The 24,087-nt window shown below is 46.5% G+C and overlaps 1 protein-coding gene across 1 annotated transcript; it reads right to left on the minus strand.

The window, feature by feature from the left end:
* Positions 1-22,960: 22,960 nt before the first annotated feature.
* LOC138674656 (olfactory receptor 1G1-like) lies at positions 22,961-23,884 on the minus strand. Its single transcript, XM_069762470.1, has one exon. The coding sequence runs from the start codon at positions 23,882-23,884 to the stop codon at positions 22,961-22,963; it is 924 nt and encodes a 307-aa protein (XP_069618571.1).
* Between the last annotated feature and the right edge of the window lie 203 nt (positions 23,885-24,087).

The following is a 24,087-nucleotide window of genomic DNA, read 5'->3' on the forward strand; positions in this document are numbered from 1 at the left end:
GGGGCTAGTTGGTTCACCAAGATATATCTTCGAGGGGCGTATAATCTTGTGCGAATTAAACAGGGCGATGAATGGAAAACAGCATTTAATACGCCGAGGGCCATTTTGAGTACCTGGTTATGCCATTCGGGCTTTCTAATGCTCCATCTGTGTTTCAGTCCTTTATGCATGACATCTTCCGAGAGTACCTGGATAGATTCATGATTGTATGACATTTTGGTCTTTTCGGATGATTGGGAGTCTCATGTGAAGCAGGTCAGAATGGTGTTCCAGGTCCTTCGTGCGAATTCCTTGTTTGTGAAGGGGTCAAAGTGTCTCTTTGGAGTTCAGAAGGTTTCATTTTTGGGTTTCATTTTTTCCCCTTCTACTATCGAGATGGACCCTGTTAAAGTTCAGGCCATTTATGATTGGACTCAGCCGACATCTGTGAAGAGCCTGCAGAAGTTCCTGGGCTTTGCTATTTTTTTACCGTCGCTTCATCGCTAATTTTTCTAGTATTGCTAAACCGTTGACTGATTTGACCAAGAAAGGTGCTGATGTAGTCAATTGGTACTCTGCGGCTGTAGAGGCTTTTCAGGAGTTGAAGCGTCATTTTTCTTCTGCCCCTGTGTTGTGCCAGCCATATGTTTCGCTCCCGTTTCAGGTCGAGGTTGATGCTTCTGAGATTGGAGCAGGGGCTGTTTTGTCACAAAGAAGTTCTGATGGCTCGGTGATGAAACCATGTACCTTCTTTTCTAGAAAATTCTCGCCTGCTGAGCGCAATTATGATGTTGGCAATCGAGAGTTGTTGGCCATGAAGTGGGCATTCAAGGAGTGGCGACATTGGCTTGAAGGAGCTAAACATCGTGTGGTGGTCTTGACGGATCACAAGAATTTGACTTATCTCGAGTCTGCCAAACGTTTGAATCCTAGACAGGCTCGATGGTCGCTCTTTTTCTCCCGTTTTGATTTTGTGGTTTCATACCTTCCGGGATCTAAGAATGTGAAGGCTGATGCCCTGTCAAGGAGTTTTGTGCCTGACTCTCCGGGTGTTCCGGAGCCGGCGGGTATTCTTAAAGAGGGGGTAATTTTGTCTGCCATCTCCCCTGATTTGCGGCGCGTGCTGCAGAAGTTTTAGGCTGATAGACCTGACCGTTGTCCTACGGAGAAACTGTTTGTCTCTGATAGATGGACTAGTAGAGTTATCTCTGAGGTTCATTGTTCGGTGTTGGCTGGTCATCCTGGAATCTTTGGTACCAGAGATTTGGTGGCTAGATCCTTTTGGTGGCCTTCTTTGTCACGGGATGTGCGTTCTTTTGTGCAGTCCTGTGGGACTTGTGCTCGGGCTAAGCCCTGCTGTTCTCGTGCCAGTGGGTTGCTTTTGCCCTTGCAGGTCCCGAAGAGGCTCTAGACGCATATTTCCATGGATTTTACTTCTGATCTCCCTGTTTCTCAAAGGATGTCGGTCATTTGGGTGGTTTGTGATCGCTTCTCTAAGATGGTCCATTTCGTACCCTTGTCTAAATTGCCTTCCTCCTCTGATTTGGTGTCATTGTTTTTCCAGCATGTGGTTCGTTTGCATGGCATTCCGGAGAACATCGTCTCGGACAGAGGTTCCCAGTTTGTTTTGAGGTTTTGGCGGTCCTTTTGTGCTAAGATGGGCATTGATTTGTCTTTTTCTTCGGCTTTCCATCCTCAGACTAATGGCCAAACCGAACGAACTAATCAGACTTTGGAAACATATCAGAGATGCTTTGTTTCTGCTGATCAGGATGATTGGGTGTCCTTCTTGCCTTTGGCTGAGTTCGCCCTTAATAATCTGGCCAGCTCGGCTACTTTGGTTTCTCCTTTTTTCTGTAATTCTGGTTTCCATCCTCGTTTCTCTTCAGGGCAGGTTGAGCCTTCGGACTGTCCTGGTGTGGATACTGTGGTGGACAGGTTGCAGCAGATTTGGACTCATGTGGTGGACAATTTGACATTGTCCCAGGAGAAGGCTCAACGTTTCGCTAACCGCCGGTGCTGTGTTGGTCCCCGACTTCGTGTTGGGGATTTGGTTTGGTTGTCATCTCGTCATGTTCCTATGAAGGTTTCCTCTCCTAAGTTTAAGCCTCGTTTCATTGGGCCATATAAGATTTCTGAAGTTCTTAATCCTGTGTCGTTTCGTTTGGACCTTCCAGCTTCTTTTGCCATCCATAATGTATTCCATAGGTCGTTGTTGCGGAGATACGTGGCGCCTATGGTTCCATCCGTTGATCCTCCTGCCCCAGTGTTGGTCGAGGGGGAGTTAGAGTATGTGGTGGAGAAGATTTTGGATTCTCGTGTTTCGAGATGGAAACTCCAGTACCTGGTTAAGTGGAAGGGTTATGGTTAGGAAGATAATTCCTGGGTTTTTGCCTCTGATGTTCATGCTGCCGATCTAGTTCGTGCCTTTCATTTGGCTCATCCTGATCGGCCTGGGGGCTCTGGTGAGGGTTCGGTGACCCCTCCTCAAGGGGGGGGTACTGTTGTGAATTCTGTTGTCGAACTCCCTCCTGTGGTCGTGAATGGTACTTCGGCGAGTTCTGTCCATAGACTCCCTCTGGTGGCTGTGAGTGGAGCTGCTGCTTCTGAGATTCCTTCCACAGGTGACGTGATTTATCCTTTGGTTGGCTGCTCTATTTAACTCCACTCAGATCGTTACTCCATGCCAGCTGTCAATGTTCCTGCATTTGTTCAGTTCGCTCTTGGATCTTTCTGGTGACCTGTCTACTCCAGCAGAAACTAAGTTCCTGCCAGTTATTATTTGTTCATTGTTGCCTTGTCCAGCTGGATATCATGATTTTGCCTTACTAGCTGGAAGCTCTGGGATGCAGAGTGGCATCTCCGCACCGTTAGTCTTTTTGCACACTCTGCGTGGTTTTTTGTAGTTTTTTGTGCTGACCGCAAAAATACCTTTCCTATCCTCTGTCTGTTTAGTAAGTCTGGCCTCCCTTTGCTGAAACCTGTTTCATTTCTGCGTTTCTGACTTTCATCTTTACTCACAGTCAATATATGTGGGGGGCTGCCTTTTCCTTTGGGGAATTTCTCTGAGGCAAGGTAGGCTTTATTTTCTATCTCTAGGGCTAGCTAGCTCTTATGCTGTGAAGAGGCATCTAGGGAGAGTCAGGAACGCTCCATGGCTATTTCTAGTTGTTGTGATAGGATTAGGGGTTGCGTTCAGCAGAGCTCCCACATCCCAGAGCTTGTCCTGTGTCAGTTTAACTATCAGGTCGTGCCGGGTGCTCCTAACCACCAGGTCCATAACAGTCTACACCATCACAGAAGGGTCCACTCAGCAGGAGGCCACGTTTAAATCAGATGGTGACAGACTACATGTCTTGCCCTCTCAGTGTACTCCCAGACGGCTCTTTCCCCTTCAAGTTTTGGGTCTCTAAGCTGGATACAAGGCCAGAGCTTAGCCAGTATGCATTGGAGGTGCTGGCTTGCCCTGCTGCTAGTGTATTATCGGAACGTGTCTTTAGTGCCGCAGATGATGTACTAACAGATCGTTGCATGCGACTATCCTCCGATAACATCGACCGGCTTACTTTTCTGAAAATGAACAAGGCCTGGATCTCGCAGGAATTTGCCACTCCTCCTCCAGATTAACTACTTGGTTGGCAACAGTATCCAGGTCTCCTGTTGTGTTCATGCTTCTACCACCTGAACTGTAATCCCTGGGCTCCAACACCGCCAGTTGCTGCTCAGAAGTGCTGTTAGGAGTCGAGTTTCCTCTGCTGCACAGGGGGATTCTCGATCCGTGTCTGCTGCGGTCTCCCATTCTGCTTCGGCCGCAGTGGGCTCTGCTCAGCGGAGGCGTCGCTCCCAGCGTCTTGCTGGGACTGATTCTGTGCAGGGGGTTACTGCTGACTTTTCTGGCTCTCCTGTTGTACCCTGCACTGATCTGCGGCGAGCGGGCTTCTCTGGGACTAAGTCCTTATTTGCAAACACTGAGCATGCCCAGGGCAAGATCTCCCATTGGAGATCGAGGGTCACATGCTCAGGCACTGCAGCACATCCCATTGGTCATCTTGGCAGGTCCTGAAAGGGCAAAACTTCTGTAGCTGCTTCCTGTGCTGCAACTATATAAGCTGCACATGACCGCACGGCCATGCGCTAGTATTGTCTTGTTATAATGTGTGTGTGTAGATGGATGTATGTCAATGGATGAAAGCTCCTAAGTATCCCTCCCTAGTGTTGTTGACTGCTCGCGGATGATGGTAGCTATCTAGCGCCCGACTAGCCATCTGCACGTAACACACATCACAGCGTCCAGTTGCTTTGTCTGCCAGTACGGCGCCGTGCGCTTCCTCTGCGCTTTCCTTACCCAAGCCTGGGTGGTTAGTGGCATCCGTCAGTGCGGCACCGCATGCACTCTCGTGCCTCTATACACTATTTAATAGTTTCCTTACGCACCCAGTTGCAGTGTTGTGCCAGCAAGTGGTCTAATCAGACTTCAATCCTGAGTTGGGGTTGTGTTCGCTGACTTCTTGCTCGCGCTCTATGTGCGGTACCACGGTCCTGTGATGCAACAGGATCGCTTCCTTCACGCAGGGTGAAGTTAACCCGTGCGTGTATACTTATAGTACCGCCATATAGTCCGTCTTACTAGCAGCAGGGTTTATACCTGCACGGTGGACCTCGGACTGCGAACGCACCTAGTTTCATATCATCTATATTTGGTGCGTTCCGCCAGTCCCTAACAAGTGCCGTCTCCACAGTCAACACATGCTCCAGTGTTATTGGGGTTCAGTAACCTCAGCTTATCCCCTTCTGTGTGTCCGGCAGTTTCTCCTGCTCTGTCCACATTCACACTACAACAGATTGCAAACTTGCTCCAATTAGGCCCTCTGCCTACACTCGCTCATGTGTCAGTGGGGTTCAGTAATGCCAGCTGCTCCCCTACTGCGTATCCAGCAACGTATCCAGCGACTGCCACTCTGGCACAACAACAGACATTAACCTGCCTCCATTCTGCTCCTCCATGATTCCCCGGGCTCCAATACCGCCAGTTGGTGCCCAGAACTACTGGCTGCATAGAGAAAAACACTCGCTCATGTGTCAGTGGGGTTCAGTAACACCAGCTGTTCCCCTGCTGTGTATCCGGCAACGTGTCCAGCAACCGCCACGCTGGCACAATAACAGACATTAACCTGCCTCCAGTGCAGTCTTCGGCCTACACTCATAGTAACATAGTAACATAGTTAGTAAGGCCGAAAAAAGACATTTGTCCATCCAGTTCAGCCTATATTCCATCATAATAAATCCCCAGATCTACGTCCTTCTACAGAACCTAATTGTATGATACAATATTGTTCTGCTCCAGGAAGACATCCAGGCCTCTGCTTGAACTCTGCTCCTCCAGGATTCCCTGGGCTTCAGTTGTTGCTCGGAAGTGCTGGCTCCACAGAGAAAAACACTCGCTCATGTGTCAGGGGGGGTCGGTAACGCCAGCTGTTCCCCTGCTGTGTAGCCAGCAACGTGTCCTGCGACTGCCACGCAGACACAACAGACATTTAACTGCCTCCAGTGCAGGCCTCGGCCTACACTCTGCTCCTCCTAGATTTCCTGGGCTTCAATACCACCAGTTGGTGCTCGGAAGTTCTGGCTGCACAGAGAAAAGCACTCGCCACTGTGTCAGTGGGGTTCAGTAACGCCAGCTGTTCCCCCGCTGTGTAGCCAGCAACATGTCCTGCCACCACCACGCTGGCACAACATCAGATATTAAACTCCCTCCAGTGCAGGCTTCGGCCTACACTCTGCTCCTCCTGCTGACCCTGGGCACTTACATTGCCAGTTCGTGCTCAGAAGTGCTGTCTGCACAGTTAACAGCTGCTCCTCTGTTATTGGGGTTCAATAACGTCAGCTGATCCTCAGCTGTGTGAGCGGCAATGTATCATGCGACCGCCATGCTGGCACAACATCACATATTAAACTGCCTCCAGTATTGAAAAAAACATTTTTTTTATACTTTCATGATTGCCCCAAATACAGGGTCGGAGTGTGGTGTCTCGGGCCCTCAGGGGGAATTGACCTTAGGAGCCCACCCTACAGCTATATACAAATATCTGTTAGCCGTTATCTCCCATATAGTGCAGCATCGACTGTAAAATACAGGACGCTTCTACACATCTACTGTGTGCCACCATAACTGGGATGTACAATTACAGTAGTTTGCATTAAAGGGCTTCTTTGGTTAAAAGAAGTTATAATAATACCACTTAAATGGGAGAAATACCGACACACCATGACTGGACTACATATTCCACCACAAAGTGCCCAAATAATACCAGATACAAGGAACAAATACCGCCACATCGTGATCAGACCACATATTACCACATAGTGACTAAATAATACCACATACAGAGGACAAATACTGCCACACCATGCCCAGACCAAATATCACCACCACATAGTGACCAAATACTACAATACTGATCATGAATAAAAACCACAATACCAATATTCCCATAAGAGCTATTATACTATATACAGGAGCTCTGTATATAGTTTCAGCATACAGGCAAAACAGTGATCACTGGTGGCATTATACACAGGAGCTCTGTATATAGTGTCAGAATACAGGCAATGCAGAGATTACCAGTGACATTATACAGAGGAGCTCTGTATATAGTGTATAGTGTACAGGTAATACAGGGATCACCAGTGACATTATACACAGGAGCTCTGTATATAAGTGTCAGTGTACAGGTAATACAGTGATTACCAGCGACGTTATACACAGAAGCTCTGTATATAGTCTCAGTGTATAGGTAATACAGTGATCACCAGTGACATTATACACAGGAGCTCTGTATATACTGTAGTGTATAGTGTATAGGTATAGTGATCACCAGTTACATTACACAAATTATATACAGGAGCCCCAAATATAATGTTAATGTACAGGTAATTACGGGATCACCTGTGACATTATACACAGGAACTCTGTATATAGTGTCAGTGTACAGGTAATACAGGAATCACCAGTGACATTATACACAGGAGCTCTGCAAATTGGTGTATAGTGTGCAGGTAATACAATGGTCACCGGTGACATTATACACAGGAGCTCTGTATATAATGTATAGTGTACGGGTAATACAGTGATCACTAGGGTTGAGTGAAACAGATCGGCAATTTTCAAAAGTCGCCAACTTTCAGCAAAGTCGGGTTTCGTGAAACCCGACCCGATCCCACTGTGGGATCGGGTCGGCGGTCGGCGATCTTTAATCCGAAGTCGGGTTTCGTTTTTTTTATATATATATATATATATATATATATATATATATATATGCATATATACAGTATATGTCATAGAGACATATATATATATATACAGTAGACCATGTCATATCCCCCTTTTTTTTGCATATTACACACTACTAATGTTGGTAGTGTGTATGTGCAAAATTTCGGCGCTCTAGCTATTAAATATAAGGATTAAATCGCGGACAAAATTGGCGTGGGCTCCCGCGCAATTTTCTCCGCCAGAGTGGTAAAGCCAGTGACTGAGGGCAGATATTAATAGCCTGGAGAGGGTCCACAGTTATTGCCCCCCCCTGGCTAAAAACATCTGCCCCCAGCCACCCCAGAAAAGGCACATCTGGAAGATGCGCCTATTCTGGAATTTGGCCACTCTCTTCCCATTCCCGTGTAGCGGTGGGATATGGGGTAATGAAGGGTTAATGTCACCTTGCTATTGTAAGGTGACATTATGCCAGATTAATAATGGAGAGGTGTAAATTCTGACACCTATCCATTATTAATCCAATTGTATGAAAGGGTTAAAAAAAGCACACACACATTATTAAAAAGTATTTTAATGAAATAAACACATAGGTTGTTGTAATATTTAATTGTACTCTCAATCCACCTGAAGACCCTCGCTCTGTAACAAAGGAAAAATAAAAAAACAACAATATACATACCTTCCGATGATCTGTCATGTCCCACGATGTAAATCCATCTGAAGGGGTTAAAATATTTTACAGGCAGGAGCTCTGCTATAATGCAGCTGTGCTCGTGCCTGTAAAACCCCGGGGAATGAAGGTAATGTAGGTCAATGACCTATAGTTACCTTCAGTCCCAGTGATGCGCCCTCTGCTGGATATCCTCAAATGACCTCGAGCGTGGGAACATTCCTGGAAAGCTCCCAGGCTCGAGTTCATATGAGGACATCCAGCAGAGGGCGCATCCCCGCGAATGAAGGTAACTATAGGTCATTGACCTACATTACCTTCATTCCCTGGGGTTTTACAGCCAGGAGCACAGCTGCATTATAGCAGAGCTCCTGTCTGTAAAATAGTTTAACCCCTTCAGATGGATTTACAGTGTGGGACGTTACAGATCAACGGAAGGTATGTATATTGTTGGTTTATTATTTTTAATTTGTTACAGAACGAGGGTCTTCAGGTGGATTGAGAGAGCAATAAAATATTAAAACAACCTGTGTGTTTATTTCATTAAAATAATTTTTAATAATGTGTGTGTGTTTTTTTAACCCTTTCACTCAATTGGATTAATAATGGAGAGGTGTCAGAATTGACACCTCTCCATTATTAATCTGGCTTAATGTCACCTTACAATAGCAAGGTGGCATTAACCCTTTATTACCCCATATCCCACCGCTACACGGGAATGGGAAGAGAGTGGCCAAAGTGCCAGAATAGGCGCATCTTACAGATGTGCCTTTTCTGGGGTGGCTGGGGGCAGATGTTTTTAGCCAGGGGGGGGGGCAATAACTGTGGACCCTCTCCAGGCTATTAATATCTGCCCTCAGACACTGGCTTTACTACTCTGGCGGAGAAAATTGCGCGGGAGCCCACGCCAATTTTTTCCGCGATTTAACCCTTAAATTTAATAGCTAGAGCGCCGAAATTTTTCACATACACACTACTAACATTAGTAGTGTGTAATATGCAAAAAAAGGGGGGATATGACATGGTTTACTGTATGTAAACCATGTCTCATATCATGTCGGGTTTAGGCAGGAGAAATGAAAAGCCGGCAATTGAATTACCGGCTTTTCTGCTATATTGCGCTGAAGTAAATATATTAAAAAAAATTCCCATTGACTTTGCATTGGGTTTCGTGTTTCGGCCGATCCCCGACCCCGACTTTTCAATAAGATCAGCCGATTTCACTCGACCCGACTTTTGAGAAAGTCGACCTCAAAAAATGAAAAGTCGCTCAACCCTAGTGTTCACCAGTGACATTATACACACGAATGGTGTATATAGTGTTAGTGTATATGTAATACAGTGATCACTGGTGACATTATACACATGAGCACTGTATATAGTATCAGTGTACTGGTATTACAGGGATCTCCAGTGACTTTAGTGACATTATACAGAGGAGTTCTGTATATAGTATACAGTGTATATTGTCAGTGTACAGGAAATACAGGGATCACCAGTGACATTATACCCAGGAGCTCTCTACATAGTGTCAGTATTCAAGTAATGCAGAAATCACCAGTAACATTGTACGCAGGAGCTCTGTATGTAGTGTACAGGTAATACAGCAATCACCCCCTCCATGGATTGGTAGGCTGAGAGTGATTGCTATATTGGTATTGCTGCACCTATGTTTCTGCCATCATTAATCGGGTCCACTGCACCCTGTCCGTGCATTTGTTTGGAGGTCTGAGCAGGTTATCATCTCTGCTTTTTTTCTGTGATCTTTCAAATTTTGGGAGAATTTTCAAGTCCTCTTTTTGTGTCTGTGAGATCTGTTTTTATGTTTAGCTTTAGGACTGGCAAGTGTAAGGACCCTTGACGCGGGTTTCCAGCTTACATATTGTGGCCCCAATATTAACTAATACCTTACATGTATCAATATGTTTTTTTGCATTTTATCTTACAGGGTGCAGTTGGACCCTGATGGCTCTGTAAACTGTGGCCTCTGTTCACACAGTATGCTTTTTGTAGCACTGGGTGGCCCGCCTGTGTGTGCGCTACTAATAGGCCGTTAACCAGATGCTCTGCATTGCCCGTGTGAATAACGCCGCATATAGATTATTATCTTTTATCTTTTGTGCACTAATATACCAAGCAATCACCCCCTCCATGGATTGGTAGGCTGAGAGTGATTGCTATATCGATATTGCTGCACCTGTGTCCACCATCATTAATCGGGTCCGCTGCATCCTGTCAGTGCATTTGTTTGGAGCCTTGAACAGGTAATCATCTCTGTGTTTTTTTCTGTGATCTTTCAAAATTTTGGAGGATTTTCAAGTCCTCTTTTTGTGTCGGTGAGCTCTAATACAGTAATCACCGGTGACTTTATACACAGGATCTCTGTATATAGTGTATAGTTGACAAGTAATACAGTGACCAACAGTGACATTATACACGAGCTCTGTATATAGCGTCAGTGTACAAGTAATATAGTGATCACCAGTAACATTATACACAGGAGCTCTGTATATAGTGTCAGTGTACAGGTAATACAGTGATCACCAGTGACATTATACACAGGAGCTCTGTATATCGTGTCAGTGTACAAGTAATACAGTAATCGTCGGTGACGTTATACGCATGAGCTCTGTATATATTGAACAAAGAATATCTTACCGAAAAATGATAACCAGGTAGAAATACAGGAGTATCAAAAGTAACAGAGGGGCAACTCCTAAATATAAGAAACCTACAGAAAACAACCGAGTTAAATGCCCAGGAGCTCTGTATGTAGTGTAAAGTGTGCATGTCCATGTAACACACTGACTCACCAATGACGTCTCAAGGTGAACTTCAACATTTTCACTTTTCTTTTTCATCTTGCACAGACCGCCATCATTTCGTCCTGCTGTGACTCCTCTCTGGAGAAAATTAGTCATTTATAGCTGATCTCTTCTAGAGCACATTCTCCACTTTTCCCAACTTCTACACTATGCCAGATGAAAAAAAAGTGACAAAGTGACATAGTAGCACCCTGCACAGTAACAGGACCCCCTGTTGTTTACCCCCATGGAAAACAGTATCCTAAAAAGTAAATTATATTACAGCAGTAATAATGTTCCCCACTTACCATCAAAAACAAATAATGTATGTTCCTCATTCTAGCTCATACAGTAATTAAAGGGAACGTGTCAGGTCCACAATGCGCTTTAACCGAGCAGAATTCAAATATGTAGCCGGAGTTCTATGCTAATGATGGCTTTGACTAGTTAATAAAGCATTAGTTACCCTTTGCTTGTCAGCCCTCTTTGCATGTTATCACGCCCCTGTGGGTGTGATAACATAATTTGCAGGAGCTGTCGTGATTGCCAGCCCCTGCAAATCTCATGCATGCACGCCGCACATTTCGGCACTGCACCTCTACAGCTATGTGTAAGCTTCTCTGCTTCAGAGGCACACTGCAAATGACCGAAAGCCATTTTCTGAACTTCCATTCATGCACAGTATGACTCTGAACCACATGATAATATGAAAAGAGGGCTAACTAGTCAGGGGTAACTAAAGCCCCACCGGCTTGTCAAAGTCCTCATTAGCGTAGGAAATGGGTACAATATAAGTGCTTTTTTATACCTCGTTTTTACAGAAAAATGTTATACAGGGCTGGTTAGGTAGGGAATTTACTCATACATAAGTGAATGCTGCTAAGTTGGAGGGCATGGGGGGCCTGACAGGCTGCCTTTAAGTTGCTCATCCTAGCCCCCTTTATTTAATAATGTGCCCCATCATGACCCCCTAGGTACCTTGGCACTGGCTGTGATTTCCTAGGTCCCCATGTCTGACCCCAACATCATGCCGCATCCACAGTGACAGAAGTAAAAAAATCTCTCTTATCTGTCTGTGTGCTCTCCACTACGCGGTGTCCTCTTAGATCCAGTGTGCTCATGTTAAAATGGCCACCAACGTAGTAAAGGTCGGTGGCTGACGTGAGTGCGCTTGTTGCAGGCACCGCTTGACAGTGACGCTATACGTTGGCGATGTTACTGTCATGCACCACCTACAAGGAGTGAGGTGCACACAAGTAAGTCGCCGGCACCTGCTAGGACGGCGGCCTATTGCGATGGCGCTTTACATTTCAAATGAATGTGCGTCATCGGATGCACATTCAGTGAAAACTAGAGGGCACCATTCTCTACCTTCTTGTTTTGGGCCTGCCAAGGCCACGGGGCCCACTGGAGTATTCTCCAGTGTCCCGGTGGGCTAGTCAGACCCTGCCCACATGCCATTTTGTTTTGGTCATTGGAATGGGTATCTCTAGCTTTCCAGTCATGTCTGTCAAATGCCTTTTCAAATTCTCCACAATCATCGCATCATAATTCCTTCCCTTTACTGCTCCATACATCACCGAAATCTCCCAGCAGATCCTGAGCTTGCTCAATAACTATAAGCTTTCCGAAAATACGCACTCAATCTGGGTGGATGTCTCAGCTTCTTTGCATATATGCGCATTCTCTGGAGCCCATGATCATCACAATGAGTCAAACATCCAGTGACTCCGGAGCCCAGAAAGCTCAGTCATTGCGCAAGCGTGAGATCTGCTGGGAAATTTCTGTGATATCGAGAGCAGTGAAAGGAAGGACTTACGATGAGATGGGCGTAGAGAATTAAAAAATGCATTTTACTGACCATCACTGTAAAGGTAGAGATCCCCACCTCAATGATTGAACAGAAAGTATGTGGTGCAATCATCAAATAACAAAAAGCACTTTTTGTGATAAATACTGTCTGGGACATTTTGCTTGAAAAAAAAAAAATTGTGACACAATGTGCATCACTAACAAGACATTGGGGGCAGTTTAATAGTAAAAAAGGATGTGACAGGTTCCTTTTAAGGACATGACAGTTGGGCAATTTCTCAAAAAGAAACATATCTGTCAGTCCGACTCTAAATATGAATAACTAGTGAAAGATCTGAAATAAAACTTCCGGGCAAGAGGCTATAGTAATAGATGCATGAAATATGGATACAATGAAAGTGGGAAACTGTTGCTCAACCGAATAGCATATGGTGCTCATAAGTAAATGAGTATAATATTAAAGATAGTTAAACTTCAGGACTCAGAAATATGTTGCAAAAAAGAAAGTTTATTTGACAAAAAACGTAAAGTTGCCCAATGAATTTCAGATAGATAAATCGACGTTTTGGCGTAAGTCTGTCTCTTTCTCCCCCCGAGGATCTATACTACAAAATGTTATCGCTCAAGCTATGGATCTAATTCGCCAAGATAGCACCCTAGCCGAGAGGCTACCCTCTATATCCTTTAAATTCAACTATATGATCATTTCCTTTTCTACACCCAGACTTTGTCATAATTTTATTTAAAATGTTTTTTTTTCTCTTTCTATTTTTGCACTAACACAGATAAATCTTGATAAAGGCCTGAAATAGGCCGAAATGTCGATTTATCTATCTGAAATTCATTAGGCAATATTATGTTCTTTTGTCAAATAAAATTTCTTTTTTGCAACATATTTCTGAGTATCCATCTATAAAGTATGAATACAGTCAGGCCAGAAATATTTCACAAGAGGCCCTATTTCACAATTCGACTACGACTGTGAGGACAGAGGGTAAAATGTGATTTATCTCAAAGTGTAATGGAGAATGGAATATGATCATAACTATAAACTACTATGATTATCCAAAATGTATTAGATGCAATATGTACATTCTTAGTGGCATGTGCATGTGGGCACTCAACTCCTGTGTCTGCCCACCTCTCCTCTCTTGTCATTATGGCCAATTGCGCATGCCTAATATGCGGTAAGGTGCCAGTCACCTCGGCTATGCGTTACAAGGTATGACTAACAGGGAGGACGCTTTGATCTGTGAACCCGAATGTATGCACTGTAGCGCCTGCGTCTCTGCCTGCAGTCTCTCCATGCAGAGATGTCAGTGTACTCACCACTGCGGCCCACATCCTGCTTCTTTACGGTCTGCTGCTGACCGGGGTGTCCCCGGGCACTGTGCTTAGGGTGCACGGACACTTCCTCTTTCTTAAAGGGGCCACCCGCATTCCTCTAAAGTGTCCCCAGTCAATAACTGGAGGACATTTACCATTTAAAGCACCTCCTCCAACATGGAGGTACCTGTGCAATGTTGTGATTTTGTTTTCCTAACACTCTTGTGAGTTCTCAAGTTCCATTGCTTGTATCTCAGCCTGCTGCACCCGCCAGTGCTAACCTTAATGGCAGTCGGTCCTGTTGCACCTGCCAGTGCTCATCTCTAAAGCAGCCAGGCCTGTTGCACTTGCTGGAGCTCATATCAATGGCAGCCGGTCCAGTTGCCCCTGCCAGTGCTCACCTCAGTGGCAGCCAGTCCTGTTGCACCTGTCAGTGCTCATCATAACAGCAGCCGGTAGAGTTGCCCCTGCCAGCGCTCACCTCAATGACAGCTGGTCCAGGTACACCTTCCTGTGCTCATCTCTTCGTCAGCCAGTCCTCTCTGCATCTGTGGTTCCTTTCATATTACTCTGCCTGCCTGCATCTGCTGGACATTCCCTCGGGCTGCCCCAGCTACCCGTTCCTAGAGGTTAGCTGCCACCTACACAAAGGTCTGTCCTGGAGTAGCACCTGGACCAGCTCCCTTGCCTCTCCTCGGATCTCAGAGTCCTTAGCTGCTGTGTATTCATGGTTAGATTGGGTGAGGCTCCTAGTCACACCTCTCCAGATCGATCTTCCTTGAGCTTCGGTACAGTGGTTCAACCAACCAGCCCGTTACACACACACTGAACATGGCACTACGACTGAATCAAAATCAGATGATCAGATCAGCCAAACATTTCATGGAAAATGTGAACATCAATATCGATATCATCCCTTTATTGATCCATGCAACATGAGTTGGAATAGCAGCCAAACCAGAATCTCAATTTGCAGACACGTGTTTCATGATGTTTCCACTCTTCAGTGGAAAGCATGAGATAAAATAGCACTTGCATTTTATTTTGGGGTTTTATTTTTATAGATCAGTTATATTAAATGTTTGATAATGTGCCTACTTATAGACATGAAAATTAACGTGCATTGTCATATACACATTGGATGCATTTAACATGGCTGCAATTTTAAATACACATGTTTTATGCTGCATTTATACTACTAATATAGACAATTATGTGCATTGACCCTTCACATGTGTATAGATACCCAATACATGCATGATATTATAATTGATCTTATTTGCTCATACATTTGCACACAACTAAGTATTTATTTAAATCCTATATAAATATATAATGTGTGTGTGTTCATTGTGGTTTCTGTAACCACTATCGCATGTGGATTTTTCTATAAAGCCTTGTGGACTCTCAGTTCTCTTTTGTTTTTGTTGGACATCTTGACATCAACTTTCCAGTGAAGCCTCCGAGAAGCAGGTCGTTATTCGCAAATTGGAGCAGAGAAGCCACCACCGTGGACCAATCTTTCAAAATATTAAATTAAGCAAATTGTCTCTTCAGAGAGGAAGAGAACTAGAACTCTAGTGCCACCTATTGGAAGTAGCAATCCTAACAGTCAATGTCAACCCTTTAACGAGCCTTGTCACATGACTTAGGATAATAGCCAAACCAGAATCTCAATTTGCAGACACTGTGTTTCGGGGTACTGCCCCTCGTCAGTGCAAAGTGGAGATCTGGTTTGGCTGATTGAGAGGCATCTGACCGGGATCCAAGAAGTATCACTTTTCTTTGCTGAGAGCGACATGATGTTAGGACTGGCGGAACGCACCAAGACAGATGGTATAGATGCGTTCGCAGTCCGGGGTCCACCGTGCAGGTGAAAACCTGCTGCTAGCAATTAGCAGACTATATGGCGGTACACTAGAGTATACATGCGTGGGTTAACCTCACCCAGCGTGAAAGAAGCAATCCTGTTAAGGCACAGGACCGCGGTACCGCACCTAAAGCGCAAGCAAGTAGTCAGCGAACTCAACCCCAACTGGGATTGAAGTCCGATTAGACCCTTGCTGGTGCAACACCGCAACTGGGTGTGAAATGAAACAGAAGAGCATGCAGTGCCGCACTGATGAACGCCACTAACCACCCAGGCTTGGGTAAGGAAAGCACAGAGGAAGTGCACGGCGCCGTACTGGCGGTCACAGCAACTGGACGCTATAATGTGTTACTAGTGCTGTAGGATAAGTCGGGCGCTAGGTAGCAGCCATACACCTTCCGCGAACAGTCATACTATAGGGTAGGGGTATCCAAGGACGACTTGCACTCACAACATACACACATTAGCAATTGTTTGACAATACTAGCGCATGGCCGTGCGGTCATGCGCAGTTTATATAGCAGCAGCACAGGAAGTGGCCACAGCACTTTTGCCCTTCTAGGACCTGCCAAGAGGACCAATGGAATGTGCTGCAGAGTCTGAGCACATGACCCTCGACCTCCAACGGGAGACCTTACGCTGGGCATGCTCAGTACGTGCAGACAAGGACTTAGTCCCAGAGAAGTCCGCTCGCTGCTGACCAGCACAGTCTTTAATAGCAGAGACTGGAGAAGCAGCAGTAACTCTCAGAACAGAGTGAGAATGAGCAAGACGCTAGGACCGACGTCCTTGCTGAGCAGACTCCACTGCGGCTGGACAAGAATGGGAGACCGCAGTGGAGGTGGCCCGAGATTCCCCCTGTGCAGAAGCGGGAACTCGACCCCTAACATCCCCCCCCTCCTTGGGCCTCGCTACGTTCGAAGGCAGCAATGAGCTGCGGAGCCCGAATGTGCTCAGCAGGCTCCCAGGACCTATCCTCAGGGCCGTAACCCTTCCAGTCCAACCAAAAAAATTTTTTGCCACGTACCACCTTGCACCCCAAGATAGCGTTCACCTCGAAATCGTCCGTAGACGAACCCGATGTCCCGGCAGATGACTCAGAAAACCGAGACATGTATACGGGCTTAAGGAGGGACACATGAAAGGTGTCGGTGATACCAAGGCGTGGAGGAAGGGCCAGACGGTAGACCACAGGATTAACCTGTTCGAGGACCTTGAAGGGACCCAAGTAGCGAGGAGCAAATTTAGTGGACTCAACTCGCAGCCTGATGTTACGGGCGGAGAGCCACACCAAGTCGCCAGGAGCAAAGGACGGGGCGGGGCGCCGATGAGCATCGGCGGAGGACCTCATTCTCTCCTTAGAGGCCCGAATGGCATCCTGAGTGCGGTCCCAAATATCCCGTGCCTCCACAGCCCAGTCTGCCACCCTGGAGTCTGCGGAAGACACGGGCATAGGCACAGGTACCCGTGGATGCTGACCATAGTTGAGGAGGAATGGGGTTTGTCCAGTGGAGTCGGCTGCGGCGTTGTTCAGCGCAAACTCTGCCCATGATAGCAAGGATGCCCAGTCATCCTGCCTGGCTGAAACAAAATGTCGCAGGTATGTGACCAAGGTCTGGTTGGCCCTCTCTACCAACCCATTCGTCTCGAGATGATAAGCGGAAGAGAGATTCAACTCAATACTGAGAAGACGACACAGCTCTCTCCAGAACCGAGACGCAAACTGGGGACCCCGGTCACTGACAATTTTGTCAGGCATACCATGTAGGCGGAAGATGTGCTTAATGAACAACGCAGCCAAGGCCCGTGCAGAAGGTAACCGTGGTAGCGGCACCAAATGCACCATTTTCGAGAAATGATCGGTGATGACCCAAATGATGGTACAGCCGCGAGACTTGGGCAAACCCACGACAAAGTCCATCCCGACCATCTCCCAGGCCCTATCTGCCACCGGCAAGGGATAGAGCAACCCAGCTGGCCTTTGATGCGGAGATTTATTTTTGGCGCAGGAGACACACGCCAGAATATAATCCCTGACATCCCGGACCATATGCGGCCACCAGTACGTCCTCGCCAGTAGCTCATATGTCCTCTTTGTCCCAAAGTGTCCACCCACTCTGGACGAATGAGCCCAAGAGAGAACCTCCGGTCGCAAATTAATGGGCACAAAAGTCTTGCCCGGAGGCACAGACTCAAGCGAAACCGGTGCTACGGTTCTCAGGCTCTCAGAGGGAACAATAAGCCGAGGCTCGTCTTCCTCCTCTTCAGTTGACATAAGGGAGCGAGAGAGAGCATCAGCACGAATATTCTTCTCCCCGGCGAGAAAATGAAGAGAAAAGTGGAACCGGGAAAAGAACAAGGACCATCTGGCTTGGCGAGAATTTAGCCGCTGGGCTGTCTGTAAGTAGACCAAATTTTTGTGGTCAGTGTAAACCTGGAAGGGAAACCGCGCACCTTCCAGAAGATGTCTCCACTCTGAAAAGGCCAACTTCATTGCTAGCAGCTCCCTATCCCCGATGGAGTAGTTTCTCTCCGCTGGCGAGAAAGTCTTAGAGAAGAAGAAGCATGGATGCTTCCGACCTTGAGCATCCTTCTGGTAGAGGACTGCTCCAGCACCAACGGACGAGGCATCCACCTCCATTAGGAATGGCTTATCCACAACGGGACGATGTAAGATGGGAGCGCTAGCAAAGTGGGACTTAATAGAAGTGAAGGCCTTGGAGACCTCTTCCGACCACAATTTAGGATTCGCTCCCTTCTTGGTGAGGGCTACCAAGGGAGCTACCAGAGTTGAGAAGTGGGGAATGAACTGGCGGTAATAGTTAATGAACCCCATAAAGCGCTGCACCGCTTTAAGAGAATGGGGCTCTTGCCAGTCAATCACAGCCTGTAGTTTGGCAGGATCCATAGCCAATCCCTGGGCGGAGATGATATAGCCCAGGAACGGCAAAGACTCCTGCTCAAACATACACTTCTCCAACTTAGCATAAAGAGAGTTTGCCCGTAGGAGGTCGAAGACTCTGCCAACATCTCTCCGGTGGGAGTCAATATCTGGAGAAAAGATGAGAATATCATCCAGATAGACTACAACTGAGGTGGAAAGCATATCCCGGAAGATGTCGTTGACAAAGTCTTGAAAAACGGCTGGGGCATTACAGAGCCCGAAGGGCATCACCAGATACTCATAGTGCCCATCTCTGGTGTTAAACGCCGTTTTCCATTCGTCCCCCTCACGGATGCGAATCAGGTTGTAAGCACCCCGCAGATCTAATTTAGTAAATACCCTTGCTCCCCGAAGCCTATCGAAGAGCTCAGATATCAAGGGCAAAGGATACTTGTCCTTAACGGTGATAGCGTTAAGACCCCTGTAGTCTATGCATGGACGTAGCTCCCCATTCTTCTTCTGCATGAAGAACCCTGCCCCAGCAGGTGACACTGACTTCCTGATAAACCCTCTTGCCAGATTCTCTTGAATGTACTGAGACATGGCCTCCGTCTCCGGGAGAGATAATGGATAAACTCGACCCCGGGGAGGCTCTGCACCAGGCAAGAGATCGATAGGACAGTCATAGGGGCGATGGGGCGGAGGGTCTCCGCCGCCTTCTTGGAGAACACGTCTGCGTAAGACCAATATTGCTTGGGGAGAGAGGATAGATCTGCGGGTACCTCAGTAGTAGCAACCTGAACGCACTCTCGGTGACACCTACCCCCACATGATTCACCCCATCCCAGAATTCTGCCTGAGGACCACTCGATGTGAGGAGAGTGGTACCGTAGCCAAGGTATCCCCAACAGGACCTCATCAATACCCTCAGGAATGACGAGCAGAGAAATAATCTCCTGATGGCATGGCGACAGGGACAGAGTAACAGGGATGGTCTGATGTGTTATCTGTGCGGGGAGTGTCGACCCATTCACCACTCGTACCGTTACTGGTTGAGATAGCATAACCAGGGGTATTGCGTGACGTTGGGCGAAGGCAGAAGACATAAAATTGCCCTCTGCCCCAGAATCCACGCAGAGGTCTACCGAGTGGGAGGATGAGCCAAAGGTAATTGTCCCCTTAAAGGACAATTTGGAGGCAAACGTCGCAGTGTCTAGTGCACCTCCACCTACTACCACTAGACGCTGACGTTTCCTCGACCGCTGATGACATCTGGTGGCAAGATGTCCTGACTGTTGGCAAACATGGCAACCCTGGAGTGCACGAGCGGTCTGGGACTTAGATCCCGCTCGTGACACCACCTTAGGTTCCTGGAACTCAGGAGGCTGGACTGGAGATTCCAAAGGTTTGGCGAAGGTGGGAGCCAGCCGAAACCTCTGCCTACACTGGGCTCGCTCTAACCTCCGCTCGTGAAAACGGAGGTCAATGCGAGTAGATACTGCTATTAACTCCTCCAGTGTGGCGGGAATCTCCCTAGTGGCCAGAGCATCCTTAACGTGGTCAGCCAGCCCCCTCCAAAATATAGGGATAAGGGCTTTATCCGACCACTCCAGCTCAGATGCCAGAGTGCGGAAATGGACGGCAAAAAGGCTGACCAAGGACGAGCCCTGAGTCAGTGCCAACAGTTGAAGCGCCGTGTCATGGGTGACACGAGGTCCTAGAAAGACCTGTTTCAGAGTGCTCAGGAATAACGGAGCACTCTGCACCACATGATCGCCACGCTCCCACAGCGGCGTAGCCCACTGCAACGCCCTGTCCGACAATAAGAAAATTATAAAGCCCACCTTAGCCCGCTCTGTAGGGAAACGAGAGGCCAGAAGCTCGAGACGTATTGAGCACTGACTCACGAATCCCCTACAGGACTTACTGTCACCAGAAAATTTCTCTGGTAGCGGGAGGCGAGATAGCGTCGGTACAGGAGCGGCAGTGGACAAGGTAGCTGCAGCCACACTTGCAGCCTGAACAGCGACAGCAGTAACATCCACAGCTGAGGTTGAATGCTCAAGAGCCGCCAACCTTCCCTCCAGCTGCTGGATGTACCACTGTAAACGCTGGTCGTCCGCCATTTACTAGCCAGACCCTGGCGCTAGTATTCTGTTAGGACTGGCGGAACGCACCAAGACAGATGGTATAAATGCGTTCGCAGTCCGGGGTCCACCGTGCAGGTGAAAACCTGCTGCTAGCAATTAGCAGACTATATGGCAGTACACTAGAGTATACACGCGTGGGTTAACCTCACCCAGCGTGAAAGAAGCAATCCTGTTAAGGCACAGGACCGCGGTACCGCACCTAAAGCGCGAGCAAGTAGTCAGCGAACTCAACCCCAACTGGGATTGAAGTCCGATTAGACCCTTGCTGGCGCAACACCGCAACTGGGTGTGAAATGAAACAGAAGAGCATGCAGTGCCGCACTGACGAACGCCACTAACCACCCAGGCTTGGGTAAGGAAAGCACAGATTAAGTGCACGGCGCCGTACTGGCGGTCACAGCAACTGGACGCTATAATGTGTGACTAGTGCTGTAGGATAAGTCGGGCGCTAGGTAGCAGCCATACACCTTCCGCGAACAGTCATACTATAGGGTAGGGGTATCCAAGGACGACTTGCACTCACAACATACACACATTAGCAATTGTTTGACAATACTAGCGCATGGCCGTGCGGTCATGCACAGTTTATTTAGCAGCAGCACAGGAAGTGGCCACAGCACTTTTGCCCTTCTAGGACCTGCCAAGAGGACCAATGGAATGTGCTGCAGAGTCTGAGCACATGACCCTCGACCTCCAACGGGAGACCTTACGCTGGGCATGCTCAGCACGTGCAGACAAGGACTTAGTCCCAGAGAAGTCCGCTCGCTGCTGACCAGTACAGTCTTTAATAGCAGAGACTGGAGAAGCAGCAGTAACTCTCAGAACAGAGTGAGAATGAGCAAGACGCTGGGACCGACATCCTTGCTGAGCAGACTCCACTGTGGCTGGACAAGAATGGGAGACCGCAGCGGAGGTGGCCCGAGACTCCCCCTGTGCAGAAGCGGGAACTCGACCCCTAACTTATGATAATATTAAATTAACTAACCCGATTGGTAAAGAGAAGAGAGACAAAGAGAAGAAAATGAAAAATGCCCAAATTGAGGGGCTTTTATTTACGTGCTGCAAAATGTGAAGACAATACAGGAGCTCAGGGCACAAAAAACAAGTCCTGAGCCCCATCAACCTGAAAATGAAAACATTTCGGGTCTCAAAACATGGCAACACAAACACCCAAAAATTGTTTTAACAAATTTCTGAAATTGCTTTTACCACTAAAATAATAAAAACTCTGGACAAGTTTAGCATCACTGAAATTCTACAGACGTGGTAATTAAATCATGATGCCTGATCATTTTTACAACACAATGAATCTTGTGAAAACAAAACCCATAAATCAATGGCAGAATTGTGTTTTTTTGCAATTTCACTGAACTTTTTTAATGATTTCAAGTAGACTTAATTTTATAGAGGTAAAAAGAGTTATACTAACATATACAGTATCTTCAAAGTGTATGCCAAAAGGATGGGGTAAATAGGGCACAATGGATAGGTTTGGAGCCCGTGCCAGTAGCTATCCTAGAGCACATGCCTAACGCTTTCCGTCCACAGTCAATTTTCATTTTTGGATTATTGTTTTTTTTTCCTCTTCTTTCAGTAGCCATAATTTTATTTTGTAGTCCCCATACATCACCAACAAAGGCTTTTGTATGAAGTAGTAAATACATTTCATAATTTAAGGGCATTGATGGTTTGATTTCTTTGCCCTTGTGGATTGGATGGGTTGTTACCGACATGTGGTGAGAATTTCAGGTTAAAGGGAACCTGTCACCTGAATTTGGCGGGACCAGTTTTGGGTCATATGGGTGGGGTTTTTGGGTGTTTGATTCACCCTTTCCTTACCCGCTGGCTGCATGCTGGCCGCAATATTGGATTGAAGTTCATTCTCTGTCCTCCGGAGTACACGCCAGCACAAGGCAATATTGTCGATGCGCCGAAATGACGCATGCGTCGTAAAACGCATAACAATGCATTCCGGTGCATGTCCATGCGCCCCCCATGTTAAAGATAGGGGCGCATGACGCATGCGTCAGTATGCATCGACGACGCTGCGCCCAACGGCGCAAATATGAACGTAGCCTTACATGTCTCAATAATATCTTTGCTATTGGTGCTGTGTTATTACTACAATTTGAATTTTTTATAGAATGGTTCATTATCGGTAGAACCACAGGTCGTCTAGATGAGAAATCCCTTTAAATGATGTTTCGTAGAGCTGTTATAACATCGTTATTCCTCAAGCTGTATACCAGCGGGTTCAACATTGGAACTAAGGCAACGCAGATCATGGTCAGCAACTTGTCCTGTTCTTGGGACTGTTCAGATTCTGCTTTCACATTCAGGCCGAGAGATGACAAGCAAAATAAGAGCACAATTGTAATATGAGACGAGCATCTTGAGAAGGCCTTGTGCCTTCCAGATGATGTTTTGATCTTTAGTATAGAAGATATGATATGACTATAGGAGGTAAAAATGAGTATCATGCAAATAAATCCCAAAGTCGTTCCACTCACGGTTATTAAAAGTTGAATATGTGTGCTGTCAACACAAGAAAGTTTCAAGATTGACATCATATGGCAGAATATATGATTGATCTCCATGGAATCAGAGAATGACAGCTTTGATATTAGTAAGGTGTGCACCAAAGCATTTATGGCACCCAAATTCCAAGATACAAAGGTTAATATGGAGCATATCCACTTATTCATAAGAAGGATGTAACGCAGCGGAACACAAATCGCCACATATCTGTCATAAGCCATAGACGTCAATAAGAAGAACTCAGTCCCAACACAGAAGACATACAGAAATAATTGAAGAAAGCATTGAGAATTCAAAATGGTGGTGTCCTGAGATATCATAATGGCTAACAGTTTCGGTGAGATGACAGAGACGTATATCATGTCCAGTATCGACAGGTTGCACAGGAAGAAATACATTGGAGTATGGAGTTTGGAAGCCAGGCATACAATGAAAACAATTATAAGGTTTCCCAATATGCAGAGCAAATACATGAAGCAGATCCCAAGAAAAAATGCAAGACGAAGCTCAGGATAGTTAGAAAAACCCACCAAGTGAAATTCTCCGCGGGTTGTACAATTCGGGAAAATTGTCCTCATACTCATTCCTTGGATTTCGTATTTAGTGTTTTAGTACATTGATCTGCAGGCTGAAATGAAAAAAGGAATTAGATCGGAGATGGAAAATAAAAGGATGGATTAGATAAGTTACTATGAAAGAGTTTTGTTCATTTTCTCAGTAATTGAAAATTTAAAAGAGGCTCAGGATGCGATCATACAGTGCCTGCAGCCAGGTCCCTTTA

Source organism: Ranitomeya imitator, chromosome 4 (assembly GCF_032444005.1).
Source record: "Ranitomeya imitator isolate aRanImi1 chromosome 4, aRanImi1.pri, whole genome shotgun sequence".
NCBI lineage: Eukaryota > Metazoa > Chordata > Amphibia > Anura > Dendrobatidae > Ranitomeya > Ranitomeya imitator.

Bases quoted from the DNA above. Each gene is read 5' to 3' on its own strand.
- LOC138674656 (XM_069762470.1), bottom strand. From the start codon at position 23,884: ATGAGGACAATTTTCCCGAATTGTACAACCCGCGGAGAATTTCACTTG.